Source organism: Coloeus monedula (genome assembly GCF_965178545.1).
Source record: "Coloeus monedula genome assembly, chromosome: 19".
NCBI lineage: Eukaryota > Metazoa > Chordata > Aves > Passeriformes > Corvidae > Coloeus > Coloeus monedula.
This window is the reverse complement of record NC_138799.1, coordinates 9,514,203-9,527,714: the sequence shown is the minus strand read 5'-3', so window position 1 is coordinate 9,527,714 and position 13,512 is coordinate 9,514,203. Positions and strand designations below refer to the sequence as shown.

General features: G+C 40.9%; 1 protein-coding gene across 2 annotated transcripts in view; it reads right to left on the bottom strand.

Annotated features, from left to right (window-relative positions):
- Nucleotides 1-13,512, bottom strand: part of CEP112 (centrosomal protein 112) — a 157,982-nt gene that overhangs the window by 36,784 nt on the left and 107,686 nt on the right. For both annotated transcript variants that reach the window (XM_082293982.1, XM_082293983.1), the window contains exons 22-23: nucleotides 8,043-8,105; nucleotides 4,213-4,362 (exon numbers count right to left, since the gene is read on the bottom strand). In XM_082293982.1, coding sequence (XP_082150108.1) covers nucleotides 4,213-4,362; nucleotides 8,043-8,105 — 213 coding nt within the window. The remainder of the gene's footprint in view (nucleotides 1-4,212; nucleotides 4,363-8,042; nucleotides 8,106-13,512) is intronic.

Genomic DNA, 13,512 nt, shown 5'->3' with positions numbered 1-13,512 from the left:
AAATTAGCTTGCGGATCAAATTTTTAAAACCACAGGTTTTTTGATAGAGAAATTTGGTATGTTTTATAGTTGCATGGATGATATTCACTGTGTCGATAAAACCCTCAATATTTAGCAGAAGAAATGATCCTTTGGCTCCAAGATACAACAACATCTAACAAATATAGAGGATGTCAGGCATACTCAATGCCCACAAGGGCCCAGACAATTTAAACCCAGAAGTTTTCCCCTTTGTTCTGTTATGGCTATAAAACATAAAACACTTCAACTTTTTTTTCCCCTCTCAACATTTTCAAACATAACAATGAAAAAACAACTGTTTCAAAATTTTTCACATGAAGGGGAACATTATTATAGGCCATTCTTTCCTAGAAATCTTTTAAGTCTTATTTATTAACAGAATTAATCTGATCATAAGCTGGCTGACATACAAAGTGTTGACATATGTCATCTTCCAACCATGCTTTGCTAATGAAATTTTGGTGTTAACTCAGGGATATAACAGAATCCTGGAATCTGTAACAGGAATCAAACAACAATTGTGGTTCATCTGGCAAAAAAAGCATCATTTCCCCCCTTTTCTGTTGTGGGTTTGTCGCTGTATGCTCTCCATCATCCACTTCTTTCCAGAATCTACTTTTTGATGTGGAGTCCCCACTTGGCCATCAACTTCAGCATTAAAATGCTCTGAACATGTTCTGCAGTTCCAATCCCAGGAAATGTTTTGTACTTTTAATCCCAGAATCTGAAAGGATTTCATAAAAAAGTAAACAACTAAGGCTAAACAACTAAGGCTGGGATTTCATAAATAACCTCCAGGTATCTTTACGATGCTACCAACTTCTTGTTCTGCCCAGTCCAGTAACCAAAAGCAGCAGAGAAGTTTGGTAAATGCTCTGACCATTGGAATTACCAAGCTCCAGGCTGCTGTGGGTAAGTCACTACAGGGATGCAAGAAACATAACTTAAAAAAAAAAAAAAAGTTTAGCCCACACTTGAGTGCCCAGGGAAGCTCCTGCACAGACATTCCCAGGAGTTCAGTGCCCAGCCCCTCACTGGAGGGTGCCGGCTGCTGTCCCAGTCTGAAGCATCACAAAGGGGTAAGAGATGTGGCAGTTCAGGCAGCTTTCCCAAACATCTGCAGGGCATTAGCACAGCTCTGATCCCAACTGATCCTGGGGCCCAAGGCAATGGTTCCTGATCTCTGGGGTGAGCACAGGTGAGGCACAGCGCAGTGACATGGGGAGCTCTGCTGATTTGCCCTCTCAGCCCCAGCTCAGTGTCCCTGGGCTCTGCTCCAAAGAATTTAAGCCCTGGTAAGCTCAAAGCACAGACATCTCCATGGCACTGAAGGGTGAGCTGGGTTTTTGGGGTCAGACCTCAGCTGCTCTGGGCTCTGCCACAAGACATTGCTACTCCACGGCAGTCAAAGTGGTCACCCTACAAGCCACAAGAGAGGAATGTCATGAGCCGAAGTTTTATCCTGATTTTACGAGTGATAACAAGTTTGGCTTGCCCTTAGGCCAGATCAACTGCGGCCTAACACAAGTGCCAAGGCCTTCAAGCATTTGTCTCAAAGTGACCCAAACTGAGGCCACTGAAGCCAAAAGCGTTGTTCAAACTGGGTTTTTAGGTCATCAAAAGAAGCAAAATGTTCTTGAAAATTTCATTTACTCTTCTTGACTAATATTTAAGATACTACCTTAAAAAATATTGAGCTGAAGGAGATGGGTGCAATTGTGCAATAATAAATCAGAAATCTTTTACTAGCAAAGAGAGTCAGGAATTTGAATTAACATCAAAATCATGTATTATGGCATCCACATCTGGATATCACTTTACTGTCTAAATCCAAAACTTCTCTGAGAGACAGTTGGTTTCTGTAAAAATGTATTTCTCCCTTTGAAAGGAAATAATAATTGGAAGGTCTTACAGGAAGCCACCCAATACCAATAGAGGAAATTGCAATCTGTTCCTCAATGTTAGTTTAAATCAAGGTTATATTTAGCAAAGGCTGTTTTTTAATGATAGTATTTTCATTAGCTTTTACCACACTGAGTCTCCTCGAAGGCTTACACCCTATTAAGAATTGCTTTGTTTGTAGAATGTTTCTTTAATCATCCCTCAAGGTCTTCAGCTTACCCTAGGTTAGATGTTGTTCCCCATCTCCAGGACATCCAGAATTCCACTTTCACCAAAACCTTTTTTTTACCCCCAGGCCAATAAAAAGCAAAGTATTTCTGCATATGCTTGCCGAGAAATATGTGTGGTTCTTAAAAATACTAAGTGATCAAATATTAAAACCACCTTTTTCTGTTTCCAGAAGTATACACAGCATTTTAGCTTCCTAGGAATTTTCTGCTTGGGGATCTGGATTTCAGTAAATTTCCATTAAATCAGTGGTTTCAAAGGAAGATTTTTTTAAAAAAAGTACAGTATTAATGATCCTAAACAAAATTCAAGAACTGCAAGCAAAACAGCTCTTCCAATTTCTTCTCCAAGTTGACAAAATCTTTTAAAACATACTCCCAGCACCAGTGCTAAAAACTCTCTGGGACATTTCTGCTTAGAAATCCTGTGCAGAATTTCCCTGTGGTTTTTATGGATTTCATTATATTGTGAGGTAATAACATCAAAATTAAGTTTATAATAGCTGAACACAGATTTACATGCAGAAGGGTTTCATACCACCTATAATCATTAGTGTTCAAAATCTGGTGTTGCCAACAGCTGAATTATTCCACTGAATGTAACTTAAGTGAATCCAGAAATTCAACAGTAGAATTTGCATCAGAAGAAAAAAGCTGCTGAAGAGTCTAAACCATGTTTTTCCAACATGTAACTCAGATAACTTGAATTACACTGTGTTTCTGACTCTGTGGAAGATGATTCCACTGTCACAGGGTTTCTGCAGATCTTGGTGGCCACTGGAAAAGTGAACTACAAACAGTCCATGTTCCTAAGTGGTAAAAATTCACTTGGACCTGAAAATAATGTGATTTACCTGTGTTCTATCTGCAGAGTCTGGTGATAAAACAACCTACCTGTGGTGATTCCATTTGGGTAACAGATTAGAGCCAACGCTCTTATAGTTACATCTTTCACAGAATGATCAGAAAGAAAATTCTTTTCCTCAACAAACACAGAAATATAGGCAGACTTTTTCCTTAAGAAAAAAATTATCATTAAAAAATTGATGAAAGAAATGGAAAAGCACACTGCAGATGATGGGACAGTAATGACAACCTAATGCAAGTCATTCCAATATAGAGGACAGCATTAACTCTACCACAATCCAACAGATTTCCAACATTTAAAACCTTCCATGGTATCTCTTAGGCACAAAAAATTAGGTAAACTGTAGGAGTTGATTTTTTCATGAGTTCTTACATTTAATAATGTAATTCTTTGGTACGAGTAAATGTCTTTACAAAGGAAAATGAATTTCCTTCATCTAGACAACCGCTCATGAGGCATTTTCATTGCCAACATGAGCAGATTACATGAGTTTCAAAATGTTTCCATTGCTCTTTACTACTCCGAGAAGAAAAAAATGTTTACAAACTAATTCTGCTCACTTCCACAGGTGGGATTCTCTGCAGCCACTTCGAGTCAAGGTGTCAAAGCAGCAAGAACAGAATCTGGCTATTCAGTCTTAATGAGAAAGGCCAAAGAATGCAATTCTAATGCAAAATATGTATAAATCCAACAAACAAAACTATAGTTAACAAACACTTTATTCCACTAACATTCAGCATAGACTTTGCTTATATTTTTCAATGGAGGCTAAGGACAAACTTTCCTTCAATGCAGCCTTAAACATGAAAGTTGGGAAGGTTTGTGAAAACCAGGCTGCAGCCCAGGCCATGCTGCTGCCTCACTCTCCTACTTTTCACCTTTCCTCTCTTTCAAGCGCTGAAAGCACAGCATAAAGGTGCTGAAAATACACTAAAACATCAGGGCCAGTACAAAAAGAAAGAGAACAGGAAAGATTCAAGTATTTGACTGACGTGGATGGATTAGATTTGCCAAATCCAGGCGTTTTATGCAGGCATAGGATCAGCTAGAGGAAAGGGAGCCTGAGTCATCAGCTCCATCAAAGCCAAGGTCTGGGGATGTCTGGGTGAGCACTGTGTGAACAGGAACCATTCCTGCATTCAGAACTTTTAATTACCCTCACCCAGGCATCAGCGACTGAAATCCCCAGATTACCTTGATTGCTCTGTCATTATCTGTCATCAGCTGCTGCTTCTCATCTTCCAACTTCTGTGCAACTTCCTGGAGCCGCTGCTCCGCCGCAAGCTGCTGCCGGCTGTTCTCCTCTGTCAGGGAGGAAATGGTTGTCTTCAGTTCAGCTATCTCCTGAAAAGAAAGGAGCATGTTAAAGCTCCCCTCAGTAAAAGACATGTATTTTGCATGTTTTTTTATATAAACATGGCACTGGCAAGCTCTGCTGTGCAAGCTGGATGTTTGAAATTAGCACCCTGCACACTAGCAGGGCATGAAATTCCACGCAGAGAAAAGGAATAGAGCAAGGCTCTAAATGACAAGAATCGCTGAACACAAAATATTTGGAAGTGTTTTCCACTAAGACATTCCAAAATATTTACTTCTGAGAACAAAGCACATCTGTGATCTTCATACTCAAGCCTGTTCCCCGTCTCCCACCGCTCCGAAAGCAGGAGTGTGAGTTTACATTGGGCTGGTGGTGCTCCTCTTCCAGGAGGAAATTTTACAGCTTGATACTGCTGAGAAGAAAAACACCCACATTCACACACTGGACTGAAATTTAAACTTGACAGTGAAATTTCTGAGCTGCTGAAAGGAGCAAATTTTGCTAAGCAATACAGTGGGGACCTGACTCCACATCTAGGGCCTTCATCTAGACCTTTTAGGTGATTCACTCGTGATTTGTTGAATTGTATTTGTTCTACCTTTTTCATCACTGGGCAAAGTCGTAACTAACCTTGATCCTTCAGGCATATTTACAGAATTTTATACTGACATGTCATCACCCAGAAAAGCACTTAAACATGTGGGAGAGTAACTGACTTTAATGTATATATTCAAGCTTAAGGTTAAGCTGCTGTAGCAGCATATTATAGTCTAATTCTAAAAGCACTTTAGCACACAGGCAGTCCAGTATTTGCCAGGCCTCCTTACTGGCAGAGAAACATTTAACTACATTAATTACATGGTTATTTAGGAAAAAAAAAACAGTTAAAAACCCCCTAATAATAGGCCAGGACTAGTGTAAGAAGAAATGCACTACAAATGAAAGTACTAATATCAGTGAGAAAGGGGAAAAGACCTGACTAAAACTCTGTAGTAAATTTATTTCTCTACCTACCTGAAAATCCCAGGAAGTAACCCAGATTATGTGTAAAACCTATCTTTGTATTTCTGTATTGCTTTTCTAAAAAACAAATACATCTTTAAAAAGATAATACCCACTAAAAGGAAGGGGTTTTGAGACCACTATGCCGAAGTTTAGAGATTATATGGACAGGGTGTAACTCTCTAGCCAGAATTAAGCAGTGTCTCTGGGTTTGCAGTTTTAGGTCATTGTTTAGAAGACAGATAATTTGCAGAAATGTGGTTTTACCTGGCGTGCAGGAGAAAGCAGAAGAAAGCAATGGATCATATAAATTATTAAGATAACAACTTGAAGCCATGCAAACCTATAGAATTTTGTGTCCCATTTTGTTACTTTAAAAGCAAACAAAGTAACAAACTCCTCAATATAACACAAACCTGAGATTTAAAGCCTTTACTGGGTTAAGACCCTGGTCTAGCACAGGAGTTCTGCAATGCATGCAAGGAAATTTCAGCAGGAATTGATGAAGAAAGATCTGCTTTGTGCACTACCTTTCAGAGCAAAAATTTTTATTTACTTTGTATAAACTTCAGATGAAATTTCTTGAAGTATCTTCTCTGTGTGGGTGTTAAAAGTCAATGTTCCAAGAGGCCACAGAGAGTAAGATTAGACAGATGTTGTCAGCAACGCGACCACAAGAAAAGTTGCGATCGACCAATTATTAATAGCAAGCTACAAAAAAACCCCAAACCCAACTATGTCCAACTTGGGGGATTGATTTAAACCCACACAAGTAAAGAAATTCAGACATCAGGGTGAAACTGCTTTATTGAGCCAAACAGCCCTGAGAGATGATGGATGTGTTGTGTCTGCCCCAGAAAGTGCCGAGGAACTGGGTCCAGCTCTCCCCAATAAAATGTCCCAGCTACAGCAAAACCACCTTAATACAAAACACGTCCCCAGATTTTTCCATCTGGAGACTATTCTGCAGGCCAATAAATGTCAGTCTGACAAAATTTATTATGACATTTAGGTTAAAGAGTTCTTACCTTGCCCTACACTACCTACGTGTTCCCGCTGCAACAATTAAAGCAATTTCCCTCATCCCTTGCTTAAAAATTCAGAATTGCTTCAATTATTCCAACTGTCTTTTTAAAAATGGACCAAGAACCATTTTTGTATTGACACTGGATTGTGTCTGGCGTTGATAGGCTGCCTTGATTCCACTTCCATGTGGGTGATAATGACAAAAGATAAATAGAGGCAGCAATGGAAGGGATCTCTTCCTTCAGGTCTGACACGGATTAAATGTTACTTTTTGAGCTTTAACCATTTCCTGCATTTCAGGTTCAGATGGAAAGATAAAAAGTAAGAAGTTTTTTTGTTGTTGTCTCTTCTTTTCTTTCTTTATAAATAAGGCTCTCAAAAACGACTAAATTACTAATTTAAAGTTACTGAAAAGGTATTTAGGAAAGAGAACATTCTCTCTGATTTACCACAGAATCGTGGAATTGGTGAGGGTGGAATGGACCAGTTTAAAGAAGTATCACCCAGAGCTGGTTGCTCAGGATCAGCCCAGTCCAGGTTTTAAGAATCTCCAAGGATGGAGACTCTACAACCTCTCTGCATGCAAATAAATGTGTAAAAATACACATTAGATTTTAGAATATAAGACATTTACCAATGATTCTGATAAATGCAGTGTGAAAAAGTGACAGCCAATAAATGTCACCAAAACAACTGAAGTCACAATTTTGGACAAGTGTTACAGAGAATGAGACTCAAAGGAGCTGAAAAGCTGAAATCAAGAGTCTTAAATATTTTTGAAGTGTTGGTAAAACAGTAAAGTTTGCAGTTTCTTGTTGTTGTCTCACTGATCACTTCTATCTAGTTTAGAGGCTGCTAAACCCTTCTTTGTAGTGTTTTTATTGATTTTACAAGACTATTATTGGATTACTGGCTGCAAACACACTTTGCAATGCAAGGCAGACATTCTGCTGTGGCTGGGAGCAATGAGGAGAATGACACTTCCACACAAATCCTCAGGGCAATTTTCTTCTTATTAAAAGCTTAACTTCTGGTTGCATCTCCATCATTTTTCACACTTCAGTACTACCTGTCAGTCAAACTGAAAGCTGAAGTATGTAAAAATCATCCTGTCTTACTATTTTTAAGTATATATGTAAATTCAACACTCATTTTCATCTTCTGAGTTCTCTGAAGAACAAAAACTCAAGTCAAAACCAGTCTGCCTCCAGGACACTGACATTCCTCAAGGTGTTGTTTTGGGCAGAAATGCAGAACTGGTGGGGATCAATGATAAAGATGAAGAAACTTTGGGTGACACCACCTTTAACATGAAATGTAAGTCCTGGCTGTGCACCTGTCTCTGGTTCTATGAGCAGTGCTGGCTGCTGGAGCACCTCACCTTCCTTCCCATGGGCTGAAGGAGGACTCAGTCCTCTTGGGTCCTCGAGAGATGACAATGTAGATGAAAAAGATGAAATTCAGAACTCAAAAAAACCCACCTGTATTTTCCAGCCAGCTTAAAGCTCTGTGGTTTATTGGTTAAAATCTACAAGAAGACACTGGATATTTGATTTGGTAACATTTGGGTTACGACTTCTCTCGGTTGTCAAGACTTAAGAGCAGAAGCAACTCCACTTTTCATCAAGTCTCCAAGTGGAACAGGTTCACCTGAGCTCCCTGTCTCCTGGCCACCTACCTGCGAGGACTTGGCCAGTTCCTGGCTGTACTCCTCCTCCATCTGCTTCAGCTGGCTGTTGGCCTGGAACACACACAAAAGACAACCCCGTTAGCTCAGACAGAGGACGTGTACAGACACTTTGCCACCGGGCCCTGGGCTTGGCACCTCCTCCACATGCCTATCACTGAGCGCCGGCCCCGCGCCAGCCCCAACGCCCTTTTGTGGCAGCCAAAAAACCGCCAGGGCTGGGCTTTGATCTCGGGCCAACTATTCATCACTTAAAAGAGGGGAGAAATTGTACCTCTGCTGCCAATTATTAGAAAAACATAAAGAGTTCTGAGGATTAAAAAAAGAAAAAAAAATGAGAGAATGAGTGTGTGTGTGTGTGTGTGTCTGTGTGTGTGTCTGTGTGTCTGGGGAAGGGGGCAACACACACAAATGAGTTTATCAGGATGAGTTTGTTTCTGAACAGAGGGGAAAAACTGAGGAGAAAGTCCAGACAGAGGCTGCCAGGGCACAGTGCGACATGGGGGACACAGCTTCACCTCTCAGTTCTGTAACTGTCCTTTGTCCCATTCCTCATCCCTTCCTACGGAAAGGTGGGGATTACACTGAAAATCCACCCAAGATGCAGCTGAACCAGCTTGGACATACAGCTCTTTCCTCACCACAGCATTTTTTTTCACAACTCAGAGCTAAAGAACTGAAAACAAGGCTGCTTGGTCATATCAGAATCCAACAAGCAAATATTTCTATAACCCCAGGATAAATAGCTCTTAAGGTTTTTTTTCCCTCAAATAATTTAAGTTCAGAAATAATTTTATAGTAGTGATATTAATAAAAAATAAATGCAATTTCATTTCAGAAGAGAAACCAGGTTTGTATTTTTCTTGCAGAAACCAGCCCAGCCCAGCCCCACAATGCTGTCCTCAGGTGAACTGCTTGGTGCTCTCGTCTTCTTGGCTCTCAAACTTCAGGACAGGTGTCTAAGACAAATATTTTCTTAGGGGGGACAGAATATCATGCAGCTGAGTTCTGAAGCAAATTTAAGCTGATTAAGTTTTCAAAATCTATCTGACCTCCTGCTCAAACCTTTGATCTGTCGTCCTGAGTTTTACGGCACCGCATCCAGTGCCCAAACACTGGCTCCCGCCAGCACCTCTTTGGGGGGACCAGAGAAACCACAGGGGCCCCCAAAGCATCTGAATCCTGCGTGGATCCAGCTGCAAGGCTCAGACTCCATTTCAGCAAACACCAGGGATTTCAGGCAGGCAAAGAGTCTTATTGATTTTACTGGGCTATAAATTGAGGAGCTTAGAGCTGCAGAGCATTTCTGGATCGTCATGGTAGGGCTGGAATCATCTTCAGCAATCCGGGCAGTTCTGTAAGGTGCAGCTCAGTGTAAGAACATTACAGCCAGTTCAAAGTAATCCTAAACTTTATATGAAATCGCAATTTCAGATCCTGAATCCCTTCAAATTCCAAAATTATGAAACATATGGATGTCTCCATCTGTTTGTTGGTATTAAGGAATCTATTAAAAACGTTAATCAAAACCAATTATCAAATTTGTGCATCATTTTTGAGCTAACATTATGGTTTAGTAATAAACAGAGATAATGGCAATACACACTGGTTTAAAACACATCTAGAAGAATTCTGGAGCCCCAGACAAATTAAATTTCACTTTTCCTACATTTATCACTCAAAAGTGAACCACAAGCACTGTAAGGGCCCATGGTGGGGGTGCATAAATAAAAGGAGCGGTGACACAGCACCAGTTATCCCAGGGAGCTCTGTCCATGCTCTGTTTCTCCTTGTACTCAGGCTGACCCACATTAACACTCGTTCCATTGTACTGCAGCCTAGTTTCAGATGATGTTTTACCACCCCTGCATGTCATAAAGTGACTGAAACTGCCAGTTTATCTTTAGAGAAAAAAAGTAAAAAAATAAATTACAGCAACAGCATAAATTACTGTTACTCCCAGAAAGGGAGAGGGACTCGTCAGCAAGGCACTGCACAGATCATGTTACAGCTGCTCTCGCTCAACTTGCCTGAGGTAAAAGTCCTCATCTTTCATAGAAGCAGCTTTATAAACTCCTGAACCCACAGAAGAAATTCCAATAAATAATAAAAAACCACTCATGAGTTCCATAAACAAATTAGAATTTGTTTGTTCACACTGAGTGGAATCAGGCTGACCTCTGAGAGACAGGACAGAGGTGATCCAAAAGAAAGATATGCCGAATTTCAGTGTTTTATTCCTAACAAAAAGCAAAGAATGGACATCCTACCAGTTTACTTAAAAGGAATTGCAACATTTTATTTTATAATGGCTTTAACAACTTCCAGTTAGCAAAATATTTATAAGTTTTGTCTCCTGGTCACCAACAAACCATAAATTCTTGCATTTACTTCCAGTCCCAAACATCCCTAATGGAGGGGTCTGAATTTGAGAGTACTAAGCTACCAAAGCTTCCACTGGAGATGGCACGAGCACATCTAGAGGGGCTCAGGTTGTCCAAAACTGGTGACATTGGCCTGGTGGCACCAAAAACCACGGACACTCCCTGCCAGTACCATAGAGAGTCTAACAGGAAGGCTGGAGAGGAACTTTTCACAAGGGTGATAGGAAAAGGGCGGATGGCTTCCCACTGCCAGAGGGCAGGGATGGATGGGATATTGGGAAGAATTGTTCCCTGTGAGGATTGTGAGGCCCCGGCACAGGGTGCCCAGAGAAGCTGTGCCTGCCCCTGAATCCCTGGAAGTGTCCAAGGCCAGGTTGGACAGGGCTTGGAGCAACCTGGGATAAGGGAAGGTGTCCCTGCCCATGGCAGGGGTGGGACTGGATGGGCTTCAAGGTCCCTTCCAACCCAAACCATTCCATGATTCTGTGGCTCCTGCTGACTTCAGCTTTTCCCTGAGGTCTGTAACACCCAACAGCTCTTGCATCATCACAAACCACACAAGCAGCTCTGATGAAGGCAGAGACCACAATTTACAGCACTGCTCAGCTGAAAAGATCCAACTCATGGGGCTGCCTGGGCACCCTCTTTTCCACTGCCATCTTTTAACTGCAGAAATATGAAGCTTCTCCTTTCTTAAAACCTGCAACTAAAACTAATTTAATACCTCTTTATATAGGCTGTTGCTTTGCAACCAAGGGAGACACAAACCACCTTCCCTGGGGCAGAGGTAGCACTGCTACACACAAAAAAATGCCTTTTAACTCTTTTTTGTTTTAAGGAATGAGTAAATGCACACAGAGCTGTGTGCAGGGAACATCGGGGGGGATTTATGTCACATTTATCTCCACAAGGAGAAGGTTCACACTGGCCTGTGCACACACAGCAGTTTCCTGGGCTCCTTCTTTTCCATCTGGCTGCTGGGTTCACGTGCTGGAGGAAGCACGAGCTGTTTCTGAATTATTTTAAGGGCATTCCCTCCCTTTCAGGTTACATGCTATGTCAGAAACATAATGAATAAGAATTCAAGTGGAAGGTGAACATTTGGAGGCCCAGCCAGTATTCATTAAAGTCAGGCTCTTTTTATAGCAATGGGCAGTACTGCAAATAGAGTTAATGGTCTGAAACCAGTTTTCCATGTGCAAGAGGTGGCTGCTGAAATTCCCACTTGGCAGAAGCTTGTCAGAAATATAAATCGGAATATCCATTTTTATAATGAAAAAGGTTTAAATTGGATAAGCTGCAGAGGAATTCCACTGATTCAAAAACTAACTCCTGTTTAGTTTCACACAGTTAATATATATTTTAGCTAAAATTATCTGATTATGACAAGTTTACGTGCAGTTATTTTACATTACAGAGTGACGACTTTTGCATTAAAAAGATTATGTCCTTGTTGCAATTAATTGGTTTTAAAAACCAGCTATAATTCTTTCACAAGCCTCAAGCATCATATTGTGTTTGCCGAGCAAAACTGCATCGACTTCAACAAAACATTTTACGTAAAAATTAAAACTGTTATTAGCACTACAGACGTGGTGTCTGAATTAATGGCTGCTCTTCTAACACAGCCCCATTTTCACTTTCTCCTTTCATGAAACAGAACAGCATCAGTAAAAGAGCACAGGATCTATGACAGGACCACACCACAAAAGCACACCGTGTCCTACCCTAATTACAAAGTATTTATAAGCTATTTTCAAAGTATGAGGTGTATCAGAGGGAATTTTTAGTTCCAGTTCCACTCAATGGAGCACAAGCCCTAAACAGCCCCAAGGTCACTCCCGGGTCCATCTGCTCCAGCTGCACTTTGGGGGTGGCAGCCACGAGGACAATTCCATCCTCCAGCAACATCCATGGAGGCATTTGGGAAGTCTTGGATGTTTATCAAAAATGAAGCTGTTGAGAATCTTTGGAACATTACAAATCTGTGCACAGTGTTAGATACTGGGAAGAAATCCTTCCCTGGCAGGGTGGGCAGGCCCTGGCACAGGGTGCCCAGAGAAGCTGTGGCTGCCCCTGGATCCCTGGCAGTATCCAAGGCCAGGTTGGACAGGGCTTGGAGCAACCTGGGATAGTGGGAGGTGTCCCTGCCCATGGCAGGGGTGGCACTGGATGGGCTTTAAGGCCCCTTCCAACACAAAAAATCATGGTTTAGTGATGGGCTTGGCAATGTTGGGTTTATGGTTGGACTCGATGACCTTAGAGGTCTTTTCCAACCTAAATAATTCCATGTTTCTCTATCTTCCAGCTTTGGAAACAGCTCTCATAACTAGAGTTTTATATATACACACATACCCCACCATATTCACTGATAGAGAAGTAGCAGATTTAAGAAGTTTTCTGCTTAGGGTACTAGATATGAAAGAATCATTTTTCAGAATGCCTGCAACTAGCTAAAAGTGGCCATCCATAAGCTGATCCTCCATAATTAGTAAGATAAAAGTGTAAGCAAACTTAAAAAAAAAAAAAAAGAAGAAGAAGAAAAAAAGGAGGAAAAAATCAAAGGGTGGGGGAAGAAGAAGAAAGAAAACTTGCTCCAGGGAAGAGCAACTGTTCTCTGATGTGCAGCAAGGAATTTAACATCAAAGAACTAATGTAAATGGGGCCCATTTACCTCAAAAAACAACACACCACTCCACATTCTGGAATATTTCTATTTTAAGTTTGACAGCATTATGCTTTGTACCAAAATTCAAGATTGTGCAATTTGATAGATGTCAGAAGAAAATGACCTTCAGAACAGCTAACGGTGGAAATCTTTGTTAAGAAGTATGTTAAAACCCTCTGTATAATATCTCTTTAAACTTCAGAGATCAGCAGATCGCCTTTAAAGTTCATCTGATTGTACATAAAAATTCCATTTGGACTCAAAGCCTGAAACATGCATTTTCCTTATGTGCTTCTAATACTGACAGTGGGTGACTTCCTACACCAATACTCCTGTTCTTTCTCCTACTCTCCCCACCAATCAGACAAAAATGAAAGCTGGATCTCTGTTCAGCAGTGAAAATAGCACA